The sequence below is a fragment of the Plecotus auritus genome, assembly GCF_963455305.1.
Source record: "Plecotus auritus genome assembly, chromosome: 4".
Classification (NCBI taxonomy): domain Eukaryota; kingdom Metazoa; phylum Chordata; class Mammalia; order Chiroptera; family Vespertilionidae; genus Plecotus; species Plecotus auritus.
Window position 1 is genome coordinate 119,551,547 of NC_137775.1, and position 24,782 is coordinate 119,576,328.

Sequence of the window (24,782 nt, forward strand, 5' to 3'; positions counted from 1 at the left end):
TAAAGAACTTATACAACTCAACCCCAGGAAGATAAACAATCCAATTAAGAATAGGGAAAGGACCTGAATAGACACCTCTCCAAAGAGGACGTACAGATGGCCAGTAGACATATGACATCACTAACTATCAGAGAAATGCAAATTAAAACCACAATGAGACATCACCTCACACTTGCCAGAATAGTTATCATAATTCAATCAACAAACAAGTGCAGGCAATGTAGAGAAAAAAGAACCCTTGTGCACTGCTGGTAGGAATGCAGACTGGTGCAGTAACTGGAAAAGACTATTGAATTTCTTTAAAAAGGTAAAAATGAAACTTCCTTTTGACCCAACGATCAAAAGAATATATACAACCCTATGTTCAGTGCAGCATTATTTACAATAGCCAAGATCTGGAAACAGCCCCAAGTGCCCATTAGTACATGAGTGGATAAAAAAAAAGCTGTGGTACATTTACAGATGGAATACCACATGGCCGTAAAAAAGAAAGAAATCTTACCTTTTACCACAGCATGGATGGACCTGGAGATTATTATGCTAAGCGAAATAAGCCAGTCAGAGAAAGACAAATACCATATGATCTCACTTATATGTGAAATCTAATGAACAAAGTAAACTGAAAAACAAAATAGAACCAGAGGCATAGATACATGGAACAGACTGACAGCTGTCAAAGGGGAGGGGAAAGAAGGGACTGAATGAAAAAGGCAAAGGGATTAGTCAAATAACATACATACATAGCACATAGACACAGACAACAGTGTGGTGATAGCCAGAGAGAAAGGATGTGGGGGAAAGGTACAGGTGGGCCAAGTGGGGGGAAAATGGAGTCGGAAAGAGACTTTGCTGAGGGCACTGGGTGCATGATTCAGTGTACAGATATTTTATTGAGCTGGACACTTGAAACTGGTATGGTATTATGAACCACTGTCACCCCCAATAAATTCAATTTAAAAAATAAACAAATGTCAGGTCTTCTTCTAAGAACTTTGCCTATATCTACTCTATGAATCCTCACAACAACCTATGAGTTAAGAATATTATCCCCATTTTCAGATAAGTAAACTGAGGCAAGGAGAGGTCTAGAGGAGTTATAAAGAAGGCATTTGAACCCCTGTTGTCCAACTCCTAAGCACATACTACTAATCAATATATCAACAAAAGTTTTTTTTAAAGTATATATATTTAGAAGATACTACACTATAAAATGTTTTAAGGAAATTAAAATTGAAATGTATCTTTAAAGTTTCATAGCATTAAAAATAATAAATTATATCTAATCAACAACTTTGAATAAGAATCAGACTTTGGAGACATTTTAATATTTTAATGATCCAAAAGCAACCTTTCATAATTACATTGTATTTTAATTCATTAAAAACCACTGCAAAGATGGTCTTATAAAACTTCTATTTTTTTACTGCACAAACAAAAAAATATTAGGTTAAAATTGATCTTCTTAAATTTCATTTGTCTAAGAGTTAATTTCCTTTAAAGGTCTTTATGCTAACAGGAGTAGATAAGAATGTAAATTGATTCAAACAAACTTTTGAGAAACTGGAAATTAAATGGTTAAAGCTGATGATATTTTTGCAGAGCGTAAGGAAATGAAAAAGGAAATTATGACTAATTCATCTGTAAATAAAATGAACTGAAAGAGAAGGTGTGTACTTATCCAAATCTGGGCTAAAAGTCAAGTTTGAAGATATATGGAAATTCCATTTTCCTGTTAATGCACCAAATAATTAACGATCTTGATCTTGAAATAGATGTTTCTACTGCAAATTTATTTATTCAGTTGAAAATATATGAATAGTTTAAAGTGAATATTTTCATAAGAATGACATGTTTATGATAAAGCACCATTTATTCAATATTTATTATCAAATTGTACTTACCAGTATTTATATTTACATTGAAGATGGCTAACATTCAAGCTTACTACTGAGAAAAAGAACAGGTGATTGCATCATTCTAAACACCAAGTTGTATATGAGTATGTGTTCATAATGTAGATGGGAAGGGAAGGTAGGAGGAGAAAAGAGAGATACAGTTTCTATTGAACTAAGTTTATGTCCGTTGTAAAATTTTCTTAAATAATTCAATGAGCCCTGACTTTAAAGCTTCGAGCTTTAAAAAAAATGACAGGGAGTAGCCAGCTGAACAAATAAACTCTTTTAAGAAACCTAGGAGAAGCGTTGTGGACATACATAGGTCATCATGAGCTCTTTTTCTACCAGATTATACTACACAGCTTCAAAGCAGAAAGCACCGTGAAAGGGAGAGAGAAAGAAAGCGGTTCCTTCAACACGGAAAAGCTAGCTGGGAGCACTCATAAGGAAAAATAATATCTCATATTTTATATATCAGCAGAAACGTGTCCAAAATGCTAAATCAGAAGCTGGTGCTAGAAAGTCAGAGGAAGTATACATGACACTAAGAAAGGCTCACAGTCAGTGTTCTCCTTAAGGTAGAAGAGAAAGCCAGCGTTAACTAGTAATCAGTGCAACTAATATCTAGAGAGAAACAATTTTTTCAGAATTTTATGCTTTTTAAAATTATGCTTTACATCTCTTTCTTGGCAAATTATAAAAAAAATGGAAACACTAAAAACAGAAAACAACATGTGATCAGAACTAAATTTCAACATATTTGTCTTATCATAAGTGAAATAGAGCACATCAATCTATTAGATTGGCTATAAAATAATGATCACTTACATACGAGATACATATTTACAATAAAATTACTAAAAAAAAGGCTGAAAGTAAAAGTGTAAACAAATGATAACCATATGGAGGAAAATAGGAATTGCAATGGTAGTATCAGGCAATTATTAACTCAAAGCAAAAGGCATTTAAAAACTGGATCTCTTAAAATAATAAAGAATGCAGCCCTGGCTGGTATCACTCAGTGGTTAGTGTTGGCCTAGGCACCAAAGGTCCCTGGGTTCGATTCTCAGTCAAGGGCACACACCTGGTTGCAGGTTCAATCCTTGACCTGATTTGGGGTATGTGCTGGAAGCAACCAATCAATAGGTCTCACATTGATGTTTCTCTCTCTCTCTCTCTCTGTCAGTTTCCCTTCCCTCACTACCTTCCACTTTTTCTAAAAATCAATGAAAAAATTATTCTCAGATGAAGTTTAACAAAAAATAAAATAAAAAATAAAGAATGCAATCCACAATAAAGATTTCTCAAGGACTTTTATGTAGCAAACAACAACTCCGAATTAAAAAATGCAAAGCTGTTGAAAATACAAGTAGACACAGAAAAACAATGACAATACCCACCTCATACATGATAGATGAAATAGAAAAACAAGTAAGCATATAAAGATCCTACTGCAGAACTTAGAGGTAGATATTAAACTCAATATCCTCCAAACAAAACAGCAACTTTACAAAAATGACTTCAAGCATTTGTAAAAATTTACTATAAGTTAAGCCACAAAAAATCAATAAATTCTAAAATATAGAAACAACACAGAACACATTATCTGATCACAACACAGTAAAATTAGGAGTCAACAAAAATAGAAAAAAAAACAACTTAACATCCTCACAACAACTAAGAAATTCAAACTTTTTTGGTCAAAGAATTTTGGTGGGTTGAAAGAATGTCAAAACCTAAATTTTATAATACTTGTAATAAATAGTAGTGACAATGAAAAAAAATAAAGCAATGTCTAAAGAAAATGGTAGCCTTTTGCACATATATTACTAGATGAGAACGAGTGAAAATAAGCATCAAACTAAAACATTTGAAAAGGAACAATCAAATAAAATGAAAAAGAAGGAATTGTTACAGTAAGGTTTTTGGTTAAAACCAATAGGTACTAGGTTTGATAAATGTAGGAAGTTAATGAATTTATCAGAGGAGACTTTAAGCAACTCTCCCTCTAGCAAGATCCACAAACCAGGCTTAGCTCCACAGCTAGAAACAATATAAAATTATCAGAGCGTGAACTGAACATATAGTCACCACTGCACATCACAGGCATTGGATGTGGACACCACCGCCCTTATCAGAATGAATTCCTCATCAGGTCAGCTTTATCACTAGTTTCCGATTTATGATTGTATTTGCTGTGGCTCCATCTGATTGGCACAGCTGAGATCACATGTTGTAAGAAAATCTGGGAAAGCCATTATCCACCTGGCTTTATTCACATAAAATAGAGAATTCCCCAAATAGTAGGCAGTGTAGTCAATGATAGCTCAAAAATATGACAAGTACCATCACATCCCACTGCATTAGCTGCCCAACATCACATACATTCTTTTTCTCCAAGCTAAACTTCTGGTGGCATCAATAAAAATAACCTAACATAACTAACATAATTTCATTATCCCCACATAAATGCAAACAAGGTCACCCTCTATTTTAAAAGGGATGATGCAAAATCTTATAAATTAGTACATCTAAACCAGCAGTCAGAGGTCTGTAAATTAAATATCTGGGTAGTGGTTCACTCCCACTTGAACCCTTATACTCCAGGATTCATGTATTACTCTATATATTAGTTCATGAATTAGAGCATATAGTATATCATATAAGGCAGTACATCAAATTCTAATCTTCAATTGACCATTCTACTATAGAGACATACACTTTTAGGATTATTATATGTTAAGACTTGTGAAACCTATAAACATTATCTCATTGCTTGACTTATTTCACTTGTGAAATGAATTATTGAAGCAGGTGCAATGACTATGATTAGATATTTAGTCAATCTATAGATAGTGGTGTTGGCAGAAGCATGGTAGCAGGGAAAGTGGCTCAAAACTAACTTTATTCCCTAAGGAAAAAATCATTGCCCCTTCTAACTTGAAAGATTGCCAACATATACATTCTATAAAGCCATTGAACCCAAGCAAAACCTCTGTTCTTGCCACAATGCCCATTGAGAAAATCTTGGGATTGAATATGAAAAGTAATTGACATCAGCAGAATTATGCATTTTGCTCATTCAGTTGTAGAGAGTTTATTTTGGTATGGAGGTCTTTTTGTGAACAGTCATATGAAACAAAAAAATCTCACATGTTAGATCTATTACCCCCAAGTACTTAAAACCAATGTTCCAGTCTGGATTTTTCCAAGTTCTAGATCATTTGGTCAAACCATTAACCATATCCACAAATTGGTATATCTAGTTCCTTACCTCAAGTCATCCCACTACACAATTCTTATAATTAACATTGCTTCCATTATGTTCAGTTTCCACATGTTTTATCTGTTATCTGACTTTATCACAGAAGTCTCTATGACAAGTGATTTCACCATCCCACTCATTGCCCTCTGCCCAAGTAATAATAAACTCCAAAATTCTACTAACAACATGCTATTTAGGGTTCTTCTGGTATCAACTATCTTAGCTTGGGTTTCCCAGAAAGCAGAGCTTATGGCTTAGATTGGTGATTTTCACTGGTGTGCTGTAATAATTTAAAAAACAAAACAAACAAACAAAAAAAACAAAAACAAAAACAAAAAAAAACAGAGACAAGTGCTGGCGAGGATGTGGAGAAAAGGGAATCCTAGTATGCTGCTGATGGGAATGTAGACTGGTGTAGCCACTATGGAAAATGCCAAAAGGGAAAAAAGTGAGCATGGAATTGAGAATGTGTTTGAAGAAATAATGGCAGAAAACTTCCCTAACCTGTGAAGAAAAAAGTCACACAAGTCCAGAAGGCACAGAGAGTCCCAAGTAAGAAGAACCCAACAGGCCCACACCCAGACACATCCCAATTAAAATGCCAAAAATTAAAGACAAAGAGAGAACCTTAAAGGCAGCAAGAGAAAAGCAACTTTTTATCTACAAAGGAGCTCCCATAAGGCTGTCCGCTGATTTTTCTTTTATCAGAAACTCTACAGGACAGAAGGAAATGGCATGAAGTATTCAAGGTAATGGAAAGCAAGGATCTGTAACCCAGATTACTATATCCAACAAGTCTATCATTCAAAACAGATGGTGAAATAAAGAGCTTCCAAGACAAAAAGGGCTAGAGGAGTTTGTCACCACCAAACCAGCACTGCAAGAAATACTAAAGGGACTGCTGTAATGAGAAGAGATATATAGTATAGGCATAAATAATTAAAATGGCAATAAATAAGTACCTATCAATAATAACCTTAAATGTAAATGGCTTAAATGCTCCAGTCAAAAGACATAGGGTAGCTGAATGGATACAAAACATGACCCATATATATGCTTTCTACAAGAAATCCACCTCCAAACCCCCTCCCACACCCTGGCAACCTGGCTATTTTTACTGTTTCCTAGTTTTGCCTTTTCCAGAATGTCACATAGTTGGAGTCATTAAGTTCCTCCATGTCTTTTATAACTCATTTCTTTTTTAACAATGAATTATATTCCATTATCTGGATGTACCACAGTTTATTCATCCCTTCACCTACTGAAGGAAATCTTGGTTGCTTCCTACTTTTGGCAATTGTGAATAAAGCAATTATAAAATTTGAAAGCAATTTTTTTTGAGTGAACATAAGTTTTCAAACTTCTATGGGTAAATTCCAAGAAGTGTGATTGCTGGATCATCTGGTAAGAATATGTTCAGTTTTGTAAGAAACTGCCAACTGCCTTCCAGAGTGTTTTACCATTTTGCATTCCCACCAGCAATGAAGAGAATTCCTGTTGCTCCACTCCATATCCTTATCATCATTTGGTGCTGTCAGTGTTCCATATTTGGGCCATTCTAATGTGTGTGTAGTGGTATCTCCTTTTAATTTGTATTTCCCTGATAACATACGCTGTTGAACATCTTATCCCAATATTTTAACAACTGGGTAGGTTTGTGTCAGTGTAAATTTTCCGACTGGCATTCCTAATACATTATATTTCAATATCTACTTAAATCAAAACATAATATTGAATGGCTGGAAAGTACCTGAATTTGTGGATATTTTATCCACTGCATCTTTATATTGGTTCTAGCGCTTTATCCTTTTGTTGAATCTGTATGTTCATTATTCATCAAATGAACCATCATTTCTCAACCCAGTTTATGTAAATTTCTTAGTCCCTTCCTCAAAATTTTACCGCATTATAGCTCCTACCATATCATATTTAAATCATGTCCCTACCATTTGCTTCTCTTACCAAACTGTGCATCCTGCAAGAACAGAGACTGTGCCTTGGTGATGTTTTGTATTGGAGATATTTGTTGTTCAATAAATGATTACTAAAATGAACTGTAGTAATATTTTTTCTCATGTTCCATAGGAGTCATATTTATTAATCTACTTAAGATTTAGAACTTAAAAGGATTTTTCCAAAATACACAGCATCATGAGTCACTGTATTACTGCATTTATTTTCCCTTTGCCTAGTCTTCTAGGCAAGCCTAATTAAGAACCACTTTGGAAGTTAATCTACTCCTGTATTTCAGAATTTTTCCAAGTCTTCTATTTAGAAAATTCTTCTCAGCATTCTAGTCCAGTTACTTGAGAGACCACTGGAATCCTATTTCCTTCCCAGAGCTTAGTAATCATGAGCTTAGTTAGCAATCATAACTTCGTCTTGTCCTCTCTGGTCTGAATGAAAACTAACGAACTTATGCTTGATGCTCATGAATTAACCCATTCATTCAATAATTCATTACTTCTTTATTGAACTCATATTACCTGCCAGATCTGTGGATCAACAGATGAATAAAACATAGTCTCTGCCCTTGAGAAATTCCAGATTAGTAGGGGAGACAGGCTCTATACTACAATGTAGTACATCTCATAAGATATTTATGTACGGAGTGTATAAAAGCACTATTTTGTCATTTCCTCAATGGTAGGAATACCCTAACTAAGTTTAGAAAAATGCTTTACACCTACTAGCAAAATACGGCTTCCTAAACCATTAATGGTTTGTATTAATGAAAAAACAAGTTTTAAATAAAAATAAGAAGCACCACTTTTGGTGAATATCATAGAGAACCTAAGTGATAAAGGGGGGAAGAAAAGGAAAAATGCAATCTTTGAAGATTTTTCAGTAATGCTAAAAATCCTCTCAGTCACTAAAATATTTCCATATTGCATCATAAAGACTTCTCTTGGTAACAAGTCACTGTTTGGTAATTCATCTTTGCATTCCCAGTCTCATGAAAATGAACGTTAGAGAATCTTAGGCTGTCAAAATCAAACACAAGAAATAGTTATTAACAGTGATGCCACTGTGTATTAATAAATTTACACGTCTTCTGTGAGAAGCCTTTAAATAAGCATACCTAGAGTATCACTTTTTTAATATACCCCTTCTCCTTACAGGAAAATTATTTTCAAAAATAGTCATTAAGTGAAATAATGATAATGGCCAGAAAATAAACTCACAGTATAAATGTTACTTTATTAAATTTCATTATATAATCAAGCTTGTAATAATTGATTTTATAATTAAGAAAATAGGAAAAAAGGAATGTGTTAATCCCTTTTAACTATATTTAAGCATTTTTTTAAAAAGGAAAAAACATATTGATTTGATGCACTAATAACTAACTACAATAAATGTAATAGCAAGTAAATACCAATTAAACAAAAATAACAATTTTAGAAGAATATATTTTAATTTTCAAGATATTATTCAAATTTAGTAATAAGTTTTGTGTATAAACTAAAATTTGAATTTGCTAAGCAAAAATGATACACCTAATAGTTCATGGTCATTTTCAGTTTTAAGATACAAAAGAAAACTCCAAGTGATCATATAGAATTTTATAATAAAAACTAGAGGCTCGGTGCATGAATTCGTGCACAGGTGGGGTCTGGCCAGCCTGCCCCAATGGGGGCCGATCTGGACTGGGCCAGCTGGGGGGAGGGGCCATAGGAGGTTGGGGGGGCCAATTGGGGCCCCAATCGGGCCAGTTGGCTGCTGCAGTGCATGTCATAGTGACTGGTCGTTCTGGTCGTTCCGGTCTCTTGGCTTTTATATATATAAATAATTCAAGTTCTGTGTCTTTGCCTTTACAATCGCTGTGCTTTCCATGTTTATTTCAAGCCATTATTTAATGAAAATATGTAATTCCAGTTATCAAAATTCAACCATAACTTCAGAGATTGTTTAGAATGTAGACCAAGAAAACGTTTTTCAGGGAGAACTATTTTATCACTAACATTGTTTAGAATTGCTGGCACTTAGTAATAATAAAAACAGACTGTAAAAGCCAGTTTTATTATTGTTTTTTAAATCCTCTAAAGACAATGCTTCTCCTTATTTGCCTTCTGTGAGGCGCCCATTCCCACTTCAATGCCCTTGGAGTGGAACTGACTAGACCATTCACATAAAGGTACTGTCACTTCTACAAATAATATTATTTCATGATTACATTTCTGTGCCAAGCATTGTACTAGGTACTCTTACAAATTATCTCCTTTCAGACTTGCCCAAACCTACCAGTGCCAGTAGCCTTCCTTATTCTCATTTCATGGATTGAGAAGCAATCTTAGGACATTCAATAATTTGACTCAGGTTTTATGAGCAAATAACAGAAGCAGTGCTCAAATGCAGGTCTCTCTGATTCAAAAGCCCTAATCCACCCAGTACTGCTTCCATCTTTTTCATGCCACAAATAGGACCCAAGTGCCTTTTGTAAGCTGGTAATAGAGCAGTGCATAAGAAACAGTCGCTGTCAGAAAAGGGTTCTAAGATTAGTCAAGCACCCCACTTTCCCCAGAGGTGGCCACCCTTCTATGTCTATTACCACAGGTTTGTTTTACCTTTTCAGAAACTTCACCTCAATGATATCATAGAGTATGTACTCTGTAGTGTCTCCTTTTTTTTTTTTTCTGTTTTCTCATTCTGATACTCCTATTAATAAGGTATTGAAACTTCAAGTTTGACCCTTCACTTTTTGTATCTACTCTCTTTTTCTCTTGTTTGTTCTACTTTCTAGGTTAATTTTGTCAATCACTTCTTCTAATACTTGCATATTTAGAATTCCCCTGTTTGCTAATAGTCTCTCAGAGTTTTCATTTCCTTAAGTGATTTGTAATATTTGAATGTGTTCTCATTTCCAACAGATGTTGCTCTTCTTTGTGTTCTAGCTTGAGGAGCAACCCTAATGGGTACTAACACATTAGTCTCTATGGGGGCCCTCTCATGTTTTATTGGGCCAGACCAATGTTTACTATCTGGGTAAAGGGTCCCTGCACCTTGTGAGAAGTCTGAATTTTGACTCCACACCTATTGGTAGCTGGTGCCACATAGCCAGCCTTGTTTAGGGTGAGAAGGAACAAGGAAATTATAGAGCCCAGATATGGAATGGTATTTGGAGACTGGCTGACTGGATATACTGCATTTCTGGTCTAGGGGAGCATTTACAAGGACATGAAAGTTATATAAATTTTGGTTTGCTAACATGACATCCCAGGTAGGAGCAGTTCCATCTTGGGCCTAGAAATTTATTTCAACATCCTATACAATAAAAGGCTAATATGCAAATTGACCAAACAGCAGAACAACTGGTGACTATGATGCACACTGACCACCAGGGGGCAGATGCTCAACGCAGGAGCTGCCCCCTGGTGGTCAGTGCACTGCCACAGGGGGAGCGACCCTCAGCTAGAAGCTGGGCTCATGGCTGGTGAGTGCAGTGGTGGTGACAGGAGCCTCTCCCGCCTCTGCGGCAGCATGGAAGCATGGGGAGTGGGCCTAAGCCGTGAGTCAGACATCCCCCAAGGGCTCCCGGACTGCAAGAAGGCACAGGCTGGGCTGAGGGACCCTCCCCCCAAGTGCACGAATTTCATGCACCAGGCCTCTAGTTTGTAATATTTTCATTCTACCACAATCAGATTCCAAAGACCTAAGAGTGAAGGCCTAAACCCTCTGGCTCTTTCAACTCTTGTTCACTATTAAGACGTTGAGTGTAGTCTTTATTTCTGGACCCAGGGATTTTACTCTCTTGGTTTCGGGCTTTCTCCTTCCATTTTATCCAGAAATTCCATTGCTTTGCAGGAACGGTTTTATGACAGCTTTATATCCTGTTATTCATCCTCTTTCTCAATAGTATCCCTCTCCCATCCACTGAACCCCCGCCCAGCAACCCCCTCTGCTAAATCTCCTTAACTCTCCACCCATTATTTGTCTTCTCCAATTATTCATCACAAACACCCAGGAACCAGGTCAGAAAATCACAACCTTCCTTAGAGGGGTCTTTTTTAGTAGAAAGGAATTTGGAGTGGAAAAGGCTAGGAACATCCATAGATATTTTAAGTGAAGGCTATCATCCTGCTGCTTATAACAGATCCAGTGAGTGACTCAGTAGATTTTTAAAATGTAAAATTAGAGAGGTTCATGTAAAGACAGCATTCTATTCTGCTTTCACCCCATGTTTTAGAGGTCTGTCAGGGAGGGTAGGCTGGTTGGCACAAAGTTAAGAAAATACTTCATTTCAAAGTTTTACCAGCAAGGTTTAAAGATGGTGGTTTTCTTTGTAATATAAGACATAAGGCAAAAGGTCCCCTTGAGGACGTGCTACATGAAGAATTTAAAATTTCCTTTCTCGTGGACTCCTGGTAACAACCAGAGTTTGCACTCATTTTAAAATCTTTTCCCTACATCCTAATCCCTTCTCCTTCGCCAGTAGTCTTCAGGGTAGCGCCCTTCCATAGCCTTCCTTGCATATTTTCCCCTTTGAATTTAATGACAGCGACAACAGTTGGAGGTGAGATACTAGTTAGTGAGTTCTAAGTGGTGGCCAGCCCCAAAGCTTCAAAATAAGCAGGGGCACAAGGCAAAGCTAAGAGTAGTGCAAAGGAGCATCTGCAATATGGATAATTTAGGAGGGGAACTAAGGGTATTAATAGAAGCTGACATTGATTGTATTATAACATTTACCAGGAACTAACCTAAGTGCTTTGCATAGATGGTATCATTTCAATCTAAAAATCCTGTGATTTAGCTACTATGGCTATTTCCAGCTTACAGATCAGGAAACAGAGGCACAGGGTGTTAAAATACTAGGATCTTTCTCAAGGCGATGCAACTAGTGCGGGAGAAAGTGACAAAGGGAAAAAAGCCAAGGATAAAACTAGGGCTGCTCTGCGGGACCTCAGCAGGAAAAACTTATAGACAATGTATTTATTGTGCTGCAATTAATACAATTCTGCCTCAATTCCTTCCGTTTCCAAGTCTTGTCATTCCCAGCTTCAAATCCCAAGAGAGTGTATCTAATATACCCAGCTCTGGCCTGCCCCTGTTAAAGTAATGAGCTATGATTAGGGAGCATAATAATGTAATACACATATGGTCAACCCAATAAGGGGCACGGCCTAGACATGCAGTAGTGGCTGTAAGTGGGCAACCACTTTAAGTGGTATCTACTTTATGACCTAATGATGTAAGAAGCAATCACAGGTTTTCTGCAGCTGACACATGGTCCCAAAATAAGAATTACATTCATCTAGAAAAATATACAGTGTTTAGTTTTATTATTTTTTAGTTTCTTTGGAGTGTGTATCTATACTAACTGAACTGGGAACCATCTATTATCTCATTTTCCTTAATATGAAAAGCTCACTGAAGAAACTCAGTTTACCCTGAAATGATACTCTTTTTTTAATGCTCACCTGAGGATATGTTTTCACTGATTTTTAGAGAGAGGGAGGAAGGGTTGGGAAAAGGGAGGGCGGGAGGAGAGGAGGGAGGGAGAGAGGAGTTGAGAGAGAAACATTGATTGGTTGCCTCCTGCACGTGCTCCAACCAGGGATTGAACCTGCAACCTGGGTATGTGCCCTGACTGAGAATAGAACCCGTAACTTTTTGGTATATGGGACTACACTCCAATCAACAGAGCCACCTGCTGAAATGATGCACTTCTATTTCTTCTCTTTCTGACAGCATGCTATTTTAGCTATCTGAATGAACCACCTGCTGAAAACAACAAAAAATTCTGGATTAAAAAGAATCAAACACATTGATGAACTGGTAGGAAGTGAAGGAATTCTCAGAGGGGTAAAAAAAGAAAGGAAGAAAAAGAGAATACTCTGAGAAAGAAGTGAGGGCCAATGTGGACTTTTGCTATGAGACTATCTGTTAAATTCTGTACACCTAGGTCTTCTACTTTGATAGCTGTGCAGTTGTGAGGGTCAGGAAATAAAGCCAAGAGCCCATCTAACAGGAGAAAGTTAATAGGAGATAAAAATCTGGAGCCCAAAAGGGCTACATTCCCAGTGTAAAGGTGAATCAGGAAAACAAAACAAAACAAAACAAACAAACAAACAAAAAAAAAAAAACACGTGATGTACAGGTCAGTAAGGAAACATGTCTGTCTTGACCTTGGAATCCAGAAGAGGAAGAAAAACTTCCCCTTCAGTATGTATAAGAAGCTACTTGGCATAAGGCCCAAATTCAACTTACCTGTGAAATTCAATAAATCTTAAATGAAATATTTAATTTAGATCTAGGGTTTTTGTTGCCTCTGAGCAACTTGCAGTAGCAAATTCTAATACTCTCTAGGAAAACTCAGTTTTAAGTCAGGTCCCAAAGAATCCCCATAGTCAAAATCCCAGAAACATGAGTGCAGAGTCCATATCACAAGCCACAAGAAAACAGGCACCATGAGCAAAAGCTAGAAGAAACAACAGACAGGACAAAATGCCCATGCAATTTTCAGTACCAAATTTAACAGACACAATGTAGACTATGTTTAATTTGTATAAGAAATTAGAACATAGCTTGAAAAGAAAACCAAACAGAACTTCTAAAAATACAAGGTATATGAAAATTTTGAGGTGGACCATATAAAATAGATGTTTCTCTCTCACACTGATCTCTCTCCCTCTCTAAAAAAAAAAAAAAAAAAAAAAAAAAAAAAAAAAATCAATTAAACACAGCCCCCTATGAATATTTAAAAAAAAAAAAAGATAAATGGAATAAGACCTTTATCTTAGAGGTGTTCTAAGAGATAATGAAGAAAATGGGAAATAAGCAACAGTGAAGATATAATGGTTGAGAATTTTCTAGAATTGTTGCTGTACAATCCTGAGATTCAGGAATCCTGTCAAATCCCAAACATGGTTAAAAATCTATATATATATATAAAAGCCTAAACAACCGGTAGACCAGCCGACCAGCCAGTAGCTATGATGCGCACTGACCACCAGGGGGCAGACGCTCAACATAGGAGCTGCTGAGCAACAGCAAATTTGCAGAGTGTCCTCTCACACTCTGGGACCCCTCAGGGGATGTCGGACTGCCAGTTTTGGCCCGTTTTGGCCTGATTCCGGCAGAGCAGGCTGAGGGACCCCACCTGCCAGAGGGACCCCGCTCACTCCGCAGATGCCCTTTGAGCCCCAGGGCCACCCCAGGTGCAGCCTGGGGAGGGACTGCAGGAGGTTGGCTCCAGAGTGTGTCTGGCACGTCTTGCCCAGTCCTGCCCCGCTGGCCACCTTCTAACTAATTTCCTTTCAATGTACACGAATCCATGCACCGGGCCTCTAGTACATTGATAAGGAAATAGGAAGGGAGGGAGAAAGGAAAGAAAGAAAAGGAGGGAAGGAAGAAAAGGAGGTAGGAAAGGGAAGGCAGTGAGGGGAGGAGAAGTGGGGAGGGGAGAGGAAGGATGGATAGAAGGAAGGAATGAATTATACCTAGATTCACTGCTTTGAAACTGGGATAATATCAGAGATCTTAAAAGCAGCCAGAAGAAGGAAGGAAGGGGAGGGTGGAAGACTGAAGTCATTAGATTTTAAATATAAGTACAAAAAATAAATTAGGTAATTGTTATTAGGATTGAGGTAAATTTCCTTTGGGGTTCATGAATATGACAGCTAAGAATCCTGATTAAGAGTGGTCAAAAAGTCTTTAGTACAAGAAAATGTCAAGGAGGAGGAACCAGGAAACATGAAGATAGTTAAGACAGGTAGAAAGTAATAGCTAACCTTTACTGAGTGCACAAGTTTTTAACAGAAAAACTGATCAGTGAAGGACTATCACGGATGAACATTTGAGAAGTGGTGTCAAAGGATACAAAAAGACAACGCACAGGACGACAGACGTCTAATACAGGCCATTTGCTCAACGTAATCTAAAATTATTCCTAGCACAGCCCATTAGACATGAAGGTTCCATCCGTTATTTCTGCTTGCTATTTATTTTTATTTTTTGCGGGTGCAGGTTGTACGTATAGATCAATTTCATTAGCATGACGACGAGACGGACCGCAAAATAGAATATATGAGAAACTATTGAGAATTATTTGTGCATCCTTTAATATGGGAAATATTCACTCCATATTTAAAATAAACTCTTTTAGTGACATGGAAGCCAATCAGACGTCCTGTTTACATTTTGGGGAGTGGATACTGAGGCTAAATTCCAGTAGCGAGTTCTGTTTTAAAGAGTCCAAACTGCCTGAACTTTGCTGGGTATTCTAGCGTTAGAACCTTTGCTATTTTTCTAGCACTCCTCGAAACCCATGACTCACAAACAGCGGGGCAAGTAATCACAGCGGCAGGCACAGGTGAAAAGTTGTTCCTAGCGTGTTGTGCAGACGCAGACACCTCCCGTCAATCCTTGTGCAAAAATCAACAAATAAACACGGGCACCGCATTTTGGATTCTGTTGCGCAGCCTTCGCCATGGCGCCTGGTATTTGTAGTTTCCGTGTGAAAAACTGCCAGCGGGTTAACTTGCTGCAAAGTGAAGAAAACTACAATTCCCACAACGGCGCGGGCACAGGCACGGTCGGCCTACGTCACTGCCCCAGCCAGCCAATGACAGCCCCGGGCGGCAGTGAGGCAAGCGCCGTCAGGCGCCAAAGTGGTTTTTTTTTCCCCTTTTCTTTTTTTTTTCCCACCGAAGCTGAGCGGGCGCTGCTAGCGGAGGCGCCATATTGGAAGGGACAAAACTCCGGCGACAGCGAGTGACACAAATAAACCCCTGGATCCCCTCGTCCCCCAAGCGCTAAAGGCCGCGATGTTGTACCTAGAGGACTATCTAGAAAGTGAGTGGGCGGCGCTGGCCGGGGCCGTCTGTGGGACCTGCGGGCGGGCGAGAGCGCGAGTGGCCGGGCAGGCGGGATGGCGGGGAGGGAGGGGGAGGCGGGGGATGTTTCTTTCTCACGGTAACTGGCAGCCTCGCTCAGGGTTGCCGGCTCCCTCGACCCCCACCCCACCGACGCACGCACGCACGCGGTGACGTAGGCACGTACTTTCGCCGTTGGCCCCGCCCCTCTGACGGACTCTTCCTTTGACAGTGATTGAGCAGCTTCCAATGGATCTGCGGGACCGCTTCACGGAGATGCGCGAGATGGACCTGCAGGTGCAGAGTAAGTCGGCGCGTTTGCTCTTGTTTGCTGCGCAGGTTCAGTGCCAGACTTACTTGCTATCGACTCCAGCGCCTCTACTATTTGACTCTCTGGCTGATTAGTACATAAGAATTGTCAAAAAGAATTAAATGCCAAATCTTGCCTCACTCTACTTTTCTCCTGGCGTTGACAAGAGGAGATATTAGAACACGCCTGTGATCCTTTCTCGGATTTTGGACTGTGCAATCAACGTGTCTATACCTTCATTGAGACTGTAGATATTTTAATGCACAGCGGCATAGATGTTAAAATTCTGACTTTGAGCCTTTATGTGTTGAATATATATTTTAGCATTGATACTTTTGTTAAAGTTCATCGTTTTAAATTTTTTTTCAAGAGCAGAAAACAGAAGTATGGGTTATATGCAGTTTTTTAGAGACCCTTGGAATGTCACATTTGAAAAGTTACACATTATAGAATGTATTCTCAGTTGTCAACAGCGTGGTATTTTGTTAATCAGAATGAGTGAGGGTAATAAGATTTTACTGTAAAGCTTCTTGTATGCCATAATAAAATTTTTGGCTCCTCTTCTTATGTCAGTGATAGTTGGTAATTCTGTGACTTTTCCCCAAAATTAACCTTATTCTTTCATAGGGCAGTATTTGGTTTGAATGATCATTTTTTTTTTTTCTGTGAAGTTTCTTAAAATTGTTCAGGATTCAGAGAAGATAAAGAATCAGTGCTTCTGGAGATAAGAAGGCCAATACATTGAGCAAAATTACACTTAAAACAAGGAAAAACCGGCCATTGTGACTCAGTGGGTGAACATCGACCCATGAACCAGGAGGTCACGGTTCTATTCCTCGATCTGGTGGAGGGCGTGCAGGAGGCAGCCAAACAGTGATTCTCTCTCATTGATGTTTCTCTCACCCGCTCCCTTTCTCTCTCTAAAATCAATAAAAACATATTTAAAAAACAACAACAAGGAAACAGTGATGAGTACCAAATTTTTGTTGACCATGTTTTTAAAGAACCTCAGTCCTTTGTGAAGTGAATATAATATAGCTGTTCACTATCTTGCATAGATACTATATTAAAAATTAAGAATGTGAAATTATATGGTACATAATGAAAGTGAATAATCAAGTGTACCATTTGGCCTTTGTCACTCTCTTTGTTTGGAGAAATGAAGATACTCTTTACTTAAATTCTTTAAATGATATGAGTGGCTGGCCTTGTGGGAGTATATCTGCAGAAAATAGGTTTTTTGATCATATTTATTCCAGCTGTGTTTAAGCTATACATGAAATGTTTCTCATGCTGCCAGGTTTTCTTAGAAAAGTGGGGGTGGAGGAAGATCTGGGATGTGGGGTCTGATAGGGAGGAAGGAAGTACCATGAAAAGAGATCAGAGAACCAGACATTCCAGAGTCTGGGAGTCTTGAGGTAGCTAAGAACCTGTTCTTTTCTTCCCCTTGCTTCTCTGCCCCACCAGCACCACACACATTTCCATACCCATTGTTCAGGAATATACTTTTCTCAGCCTATTGTCAGTTTCATGTGGCACATAATAGGAGGTGATAGGATGTGGAAGGCGCCTTCTTTTATTCAGTATATTGTGGTGTGGAAGTCTGAATTGTGTGTTTCTCCAGCTTGCTCACAAAGTTCATTGTAACTTTAATGTAGTTGAAATGCTAAAAATTTGCTAAAGTAGCAATTATCAATAGGTTTGAGCACAGATTTTGAAATTCATTCAGATCTGAGTTCATTTTTGGGGTTTATTGACTTCTCATTGACCTTGGCCTCATTACCACTTCTGAGGGTTTTTCATCTACAAAATGAGAATCATCTGGGAGTTAAAATAATACAGATAGTCCTAGCCTGTTTGGCTCAGTGGATAGAGCCTCAGCCTGCAGACTGAAAGGTCCCGGGTTCGATTCCAGTCAAGGGCACAGGCCTGGGTTGCAGGCTCAACCCCCAGTAGGGGGCGTGCTGGAGGCAGCCAGTCAGTGATTCTCTCTCATCATTGATGTTTCTATCTCTCCCTCTCCCTTCCTCTCTGAAATCAATAAAAATATATTTAAAATAAAATAAAATAATACAGATAAATTAGAACATACAGTAGGCACTCAAGGAGTAACTTATTTTATGCTTTTTTATTATTACAAATTTTAAATTGTCTTGCAATTTGGACTTAGATTATATAAATTAGATTATATAAATTAGAGGTTTTTAAACTTATATTTTTTATAATAATTAGAATTTTCTAAAGTTAATAGGCATGGATTAACAAAAGAGACTTCTTTAGCAAATAAATTTGGAAATGCTTATTTAAACAAAGGAAAATTCTCTTAAAAATTAACTGTAAAACTTCTCAGAATCTTTAAAGAGCTATTATTTCACTGAAAATCTCCAAAAGAAGGAAATAGTAAAAATGTTTTCCTTAATTTATGTGGCAACAGAATCCCTTTTATTTATTTTTCTTCTTTTAGCAGTCATTCTTGGCACACATTTAGGAAAAAATGTATCTAGAGTAAATAATGTAATATATTAAGTGAATAAATGATTGTACCTACTGCTTTTAATCATAGATAGGAGATGATCATGTGTTTAAGGCCATATAGCAAGAGGTTAAAATTGTTTTTATCATTTTTTCTTATTAAAAGAATGTGTCAATTTCCTAGTGGTACTTAGAATAAGACATCGTGTTTTGACACACTTGGCTGATTTAATACCATTACCTTTTGACCCAAGACTATACTATTCAGAAACTACAGTATAGAGCCTATCTATATTGTTGACTACATTGACTATTGGAAAAATTTTTGAAATAAATTGTTAGTAGGGAAAATTGTAACTTTGTTTTTTACTAAGGTAATTAAGGCATTCTATATTTAACAGAATTAAAGCTGCCATATTTAAAGTTAGTGACCAAGTGAAGGAGTGTATATTGTCAGATATTTGTTTCTTTCCCCAAGTCAAAGCATATATATTCAGTGTATGAACTTGGTCGTCTAAATATGAAATGTTTTTGTTATGTCATAGATGCAATGGATCAACTAGAGCAAAGAGTCAGTGAATTCTTTATGAATGCAAAGAAAAATAAACCAGAGTGGAGAGAAGAACAAATGGCATCCATCAAAAAAGTATGTTCAACATTCTGGGTGATTTGTCAGTTAAAATTGGGACTCTGAGAAAGATATTTTAAAAATAAATAGTTTTCTGGATATCAAAATGAGGGAAAGTTACCAATGGCTTCTTAGAATTTAAATAATGTGTTTTGTTTTAGAGCTTCATTGAAGCATTTTGGTAATTTATTTAAAAGTTGTTTCAGTAATTAGTGACTTTCATTAGAGAGTTAAAAGCCATAAAAAAGTACACTTTTAATTAGCAGGACTTGAAGCATATTTTTTACATTACTAGGTGCCCAAGTTGGTGTTATCACAGAAGAACAGAATCTTAAGAGCTGAGAAGGATTCTTTAAAAGTATTTTAGTTTAAAACTCTAAATTCATACAGGAACTAGGCCTAGAAATAAAGATTTCTTTGAGTTTTTAATTAGTTGTATAGTACTTATAGCTGTCTTTCAGATTAGAATGGATATCAGCTCTCCCTACGAGATTTGCTTTAAGGGTTTGATTTAGTTTGTTTGGGATTCATTGAAAGAACTACTTCAGACACCTGGCTTTGGTGATGACTCTGCCATTTAGCTCTGTGACATCGGACAGGTCCTTTAATATCTCTACGTAATAATGACTCCCCCAACTCCACCCTACATAGAATTGTTCAAGGATCAGCTAATAAATTTGAAAACTACAAATTTAGAGTAGTGGTGTCATTTATTTTACCACATGGGGGGAAGATTATTTCTGTTAGGAGAAAAAGAATTTAGAATTTATGACAGAATTGGTCCTGGCTTAGAGGATACATGGAGGCTTAGGTGTGTTTGAATATAGACATCACATATATACATCTCAAAGTCATTCATTATCCCTCTAATCTGTTAAGATAAGTTTTTGGTGTAGTGCAGCTTGCATATACTCTGAGAAGTCGGATACTCCAGGGACATTCATAGAATCTATTTTTTTAAACAATAATTTGCTTTCTACTGAGGAGAATCTAAAGTATAGGTTGAGCTGTATGAATTGATACCTAACTTAAAATGAGAGTTATACAGCAATTGGAAAACAGAGATATTCAGGTTAGCATTTTTTCAGTAGCTGTACTTTTATAAAAAACATGTTTTAAAACTGGAGACTTTAAATGTTATTTACAAATTAGATAAATCTTAACTTCAAAAAAAAATTTTAAAGGAAAAGATCTAGTCATTACCACATATAACTTTCATTAGTATAGAGGCTAGACTTGGAATAGTATTTATCTTTATATCTTTTCTAGGAATTCTGAACATCTTTCTCTAATTCTTGGCCATTGTGCATAATTTCTAAATCTTAACTGGGTTTTTATTGCTTATTTAGGATGACTGACAGTGATAACAATGAGAATGAGATTGTGGTTATATGTCCTAGATACACATATTTTAAGATTATTAATTTATTCTTGAAATGCAAATGTTTTTATTTAGGATTACTATAAAGCTTTGGAAGATGCAGATGAGAAGGTACAGTTGGCGAACCAGATATACGATTTGGTAAGTAAAATTAATGTGCATGCTATGCCATAAATACTTGAATTGTGGTCACTTTAAATTTATTTGCTTAAATGTAAAAGGAAGAACAGAATAAAACATTTAATTTGAGAGTTCAGAATCTGTTTGGTTTCTTTGTGGAAAAGATTCCTGTAGTGTACACAGTGTTAGTTAACAGGTCAAGATCCTTACATTTTAGCCAAATCTATATTGCTTTCAAATTGTATCTGATGTGAGACTTTTTGTTTGTTTGTTTAGCTTTCTTTTAGTAATCTTTTTCTTCTTAAGGTAGTGTGTTTAGTTTCCTGGTAAATCTTATTGAGATTGTTTCTGTGGTAAAATACACATAAGATTACTGTGTTGACTCTTGGTAGTCAAATTAGAATGAAGAAGAGAATCATTTGAATCAGTGTTAATAGATCATACTCAACTATCCAGGGATGTCAATAGGCATTACACAACTGGCTTAGGTGGCAAAAATGGGAAATAGTAGACTAAATAACTTTTTAAAAAGGTTCTTTTTTGCTGCAGCAGTGCTTGTAAAAGATTGAAATTACTAAGTAGACAGGTATATGCAATTAATATTCAATTAATACTTATTTCTGGTTTGCCTTAAAGCAAGTTGAAGCTGAAAACAAATGTTCACTTTTGGTGAACTTTAGCATATAGATTTTATATCTTATTTTTATAGTCACAATCTTATTACTGAACAAGTACATGTAAATATAAATGCCATTGGTGAGCAAGACACAAGAAAAAAGATGCATACCACCTACGGTGTACATTGTAAATGCTTACACAAAACGAGTAAACATGTGTCGTGTATAGAAAATGTTTAGTTGTTTTTATATAGTGAAAATATTTTGTGGCTATAATAACCGAGGCATGTTTGTTCTTACAGTTATTCTGAAAACAATTTCATAAAAGATACGGCCTGAAGAAAGGTAGAGGGGGTGGTATCTTCATTTATTGTGGAATCAAAAAAAGAGTTCTTTATTATTTTGGCCTTGAATCTTCTTCTATAATAATAAAAGTATAATATGCTAATTAGACCAGACAGCCAAACGTCCTTCTGGACAAAGCCATGGCAGCAGCGAGGGCCGAGGGTGGCCACAGCGGCTGGCAGTGGCAGCAGCAGCGGGTTGATGGGGGCAGCGCCTTCCCCTGATTGGCCTGGTTGCCTCCCTCAGAGGGATGCCAGACTGCAGCTTAATCCATCAGTAGTACATCCCCTGAGGGCTCCTGGACTATGAGAGGGCACAGGCTGGGCTGAGGGACTCCCCGTTCCCCTCTCCCCCACCTCAAGTGCATGAATTTTCGTGCACTGGGCCACTAGTTATATTTATAAACATAGAAAAAGATAGTTTTCTTTGAATCCAAGACTAATTTTTTTTGGTAGTATTCTTTCTCACTGTTAATGACTGTATATATCAATCTTTGTATATGGATTGCCTGCTTTTTATTATTTATTTATTTACTTATTGTTAATCCTCACCCGAGGATATTTTTTCATTGATTTTTTTTAGGGAGAGTAGGAGAGAGAGGGAAAGACAGAAACACTGATGTGAGAGAAACACATCAATTGGTTGCCTCCTGCACGAGGCCCAACCAAGGCCCAGGCAGGGGAGGAGCCTGCAACCGAAGTACATGCCCTCGACTGGAATCGAACCGGACTGTTTGGTCCGGAGGCCAACGCTCTATCCACTGAGCCAAACTGACTAGGGCATAGACTACCTGCTTTTTAAATCATATAGCTCTTTGGTTGTACTCTGTTTAGTTTATATTTTGTGATTTTGCTTCTTTAAATATGTGCTTTTTAAATGTGTGTGTTTGTATCCATCTGTTACTTACGAGCCACAGTATTCATTCACTCTGTGCTTGGTATAGTGGAGTTTACCTAGGTGTAATGGAGGAATAAAGAGAAAATATTACAAATGGCTCCTATTCTCAAAGTAAACTAGTTGGAAAGACATGACCTCAAAGTAAAGTAAAGATCCTGAATAGGAACACGTAACAAATAAAGACTAATGCAGTTGAGTATTAAGGGATGTCTGGTAAAAGACTGAACTAAGTCATGCGGAGTTATTGTTGATTTCTTAGAGGTTATGAGATGAGTTTTGAGTAGAATTTATTCAGAGGTTCAGGGGTTTGGATTAGGTATTATATTGAGGGGAAAGTATTTCACTCAGAAATAATGGATAAACATAGAATGAAAATGAAATTCTTTGAGGAGGATAGATTAATTAGACTAAAAGAGTGCGGTAATAGCCCTGGCTGTTTTTGCTCAATGGTTAGAGCATCAGACCGCAGACCAAAAGGGTCCTGGGTTCAATTCCTGGTCAAGAGCACATAGCTCGGTTGCAGGCTTGATCCCTGTCCCTGGAGCTCACGTGGGAGGCAAGCAATCTATGTGTCTCTCACATCAATGTTCCTCTCTCTCTCTCTCTCTCTCTCTCTCTCTCTCTCTCTCTCGCCCCCCACCCCTCCTCTCCACTCTCTAAAAAAAAACAATGGAAAAAATACCCTCTGGTGAGGATTTAAAAAAAGAGTAAGGTAATAAAAGGTGATGTATATAGTAGACAAACAACAGTGTGGTGATTACCAAAGGAAAAGGGGGATGGGGAGAGGTAGGAGAGAATAAAGAGGATAAATAGTGAGGGAAGGAGACTTGACTTGGGGTCGTGAACATACAATACAATATTATAAAAATGTACCCCTGGAACCTATTTAATTTTATTAATCAATGCCACCCCAATAAATTAAATTTTAAAAAGTGATATAATAAATTTAATAAAATGTAATCAAAAGCAAGTGTCCATAACAGAGCCATACAGACATGAATTCAGCTACCTCACTGAGAGCAGGACTTTGGAAAAGTTATTTAATCCTGGAACCTCAGTTTCCTTATCTGTAAAATAGAGTATTAATTTGTACCTTACAGGAGGATTTACCACGTATTATGTAATGCTCTTAGCTTGGCAGATAGTAGGCACTCATTCCATTTTTAAATTCTCACTCCATCTCATTTCCCAAACTGCCATTTTCTACTTTCCTGAAGGCACTTCTTCTCTTTCAGCTCTGCCACCCTGAACCTGTTTAATTCCCATTCCCTGGTATTTCTAGCAATGTCTTCTCTTTATTCTTTTTCTTCTTCTCTCCCCTTTCCTCCTTCCTACCTTGCTCCCTTTTTTATTTTTTCCTACTTCTATTCTTCCCTTCCTTTTTTAATACTCCATTGCAATTTCAGGTGACCATCATCTTCATAATATAAAAGCCTATTCTTCTTTGAGATTTAATATTAATCATCAATATCACCCTCTCACCTTTATGGTCTTTTTCCTCCTTCTTGAATATCACTCATAATGGTTGCTACCCTATTCAAGTGGTTCTCTTGTAGAGGGAACTCTCTTCCCATCTGCTACCCCAACTCCAGAGGCCAGGAAGAGCAAATACCACATGGTGAAAACTTGTTTTATCAAATGCCAATTTTACCTCCTTTGGCCCCATAGACCCCACCCAAGTTGAGAAACATTTTTCACTGCTTTTCCATATATTCTCTTAGCTTTGATAATTATGCATTAATTATTTCTCATGCTCAGACCTGGCTTCTGAGTCTATTCATCTTATTTGAGAGTTTCCAGGCCCTGGAACTCTGTGAATTAAAACTTAACTCTTAGCCTCCCTTTTTTCTTCTTTCACTCCCTCCCACTCCCCAGCGCGCGCACACACACACACACACACACATTTTCTTTATTGTTTTTTTTTTTAATTGTTGACACTGTTATAGATATCCCCATTTTACCCCCTTTTGCCACCTTCCACCCAGCCCATGGCACCCCCACAGACCTTTGCAACATTATTGTCTGTGTCCATGGCCTA

The 24,782-nt window shown here is 37.3% G+C and overlaps 2 protein-coding genes across 3 annotated transcripts in view; one reads left to right on the forward strand and one right to left on the reverse strand.

Annotated features, from left to right (window-relative positions):
* The window catches only part of TSPAN12 (tetraspanin 12), a 141,006-nt gene extending 125,465 nt beyond the window's left edge, over positions 1-15,541 (reverse strand). Inside the window, exon 1 of the mRNA XM_080665761.1 lies at positions 15,437-15,541. The gene's annotated coding sequence lies outside the window, so the exon portion shown is untranslated. The remainder of the gene's footprint in view (positions 1-15,436) is intronic.
* Positions 15,542-15,783: 242 nt separating this feature from the next.
* ING3 (inhibitor of growth family member 3) overlaps positions 15,784-24,782 on the forward strand; it is a 46,063-nt gene continuing 37,064 nt past the window's right edge. Inside the window, exons 1-4 of one of the 2 annotated variants that reach the window (XM_080665548.1) lie at positions 15,784-15,954; positions 16,207-16,278; positions 19,302-19,402; positions 20,841-20,906. In XM_080665548.1, coding sequence (XP_080521674.1) covers positions 15,927-15,954; positions 16,207-16,278; positions 19,302-19,402; positions 20,841-20,906 — 267 coding nt within the window. In that variant the 5' untranslated portion in view covers positions 15,784-15,926. The remainder of the gene's footprint in view (positions 15,955-16,206; positions 16,279-19,301; positions 19,403-20,840; positions 20,907-24,782) is intronic. The other variant, XM_080665549.1, reaches the window with a different exon arrangement.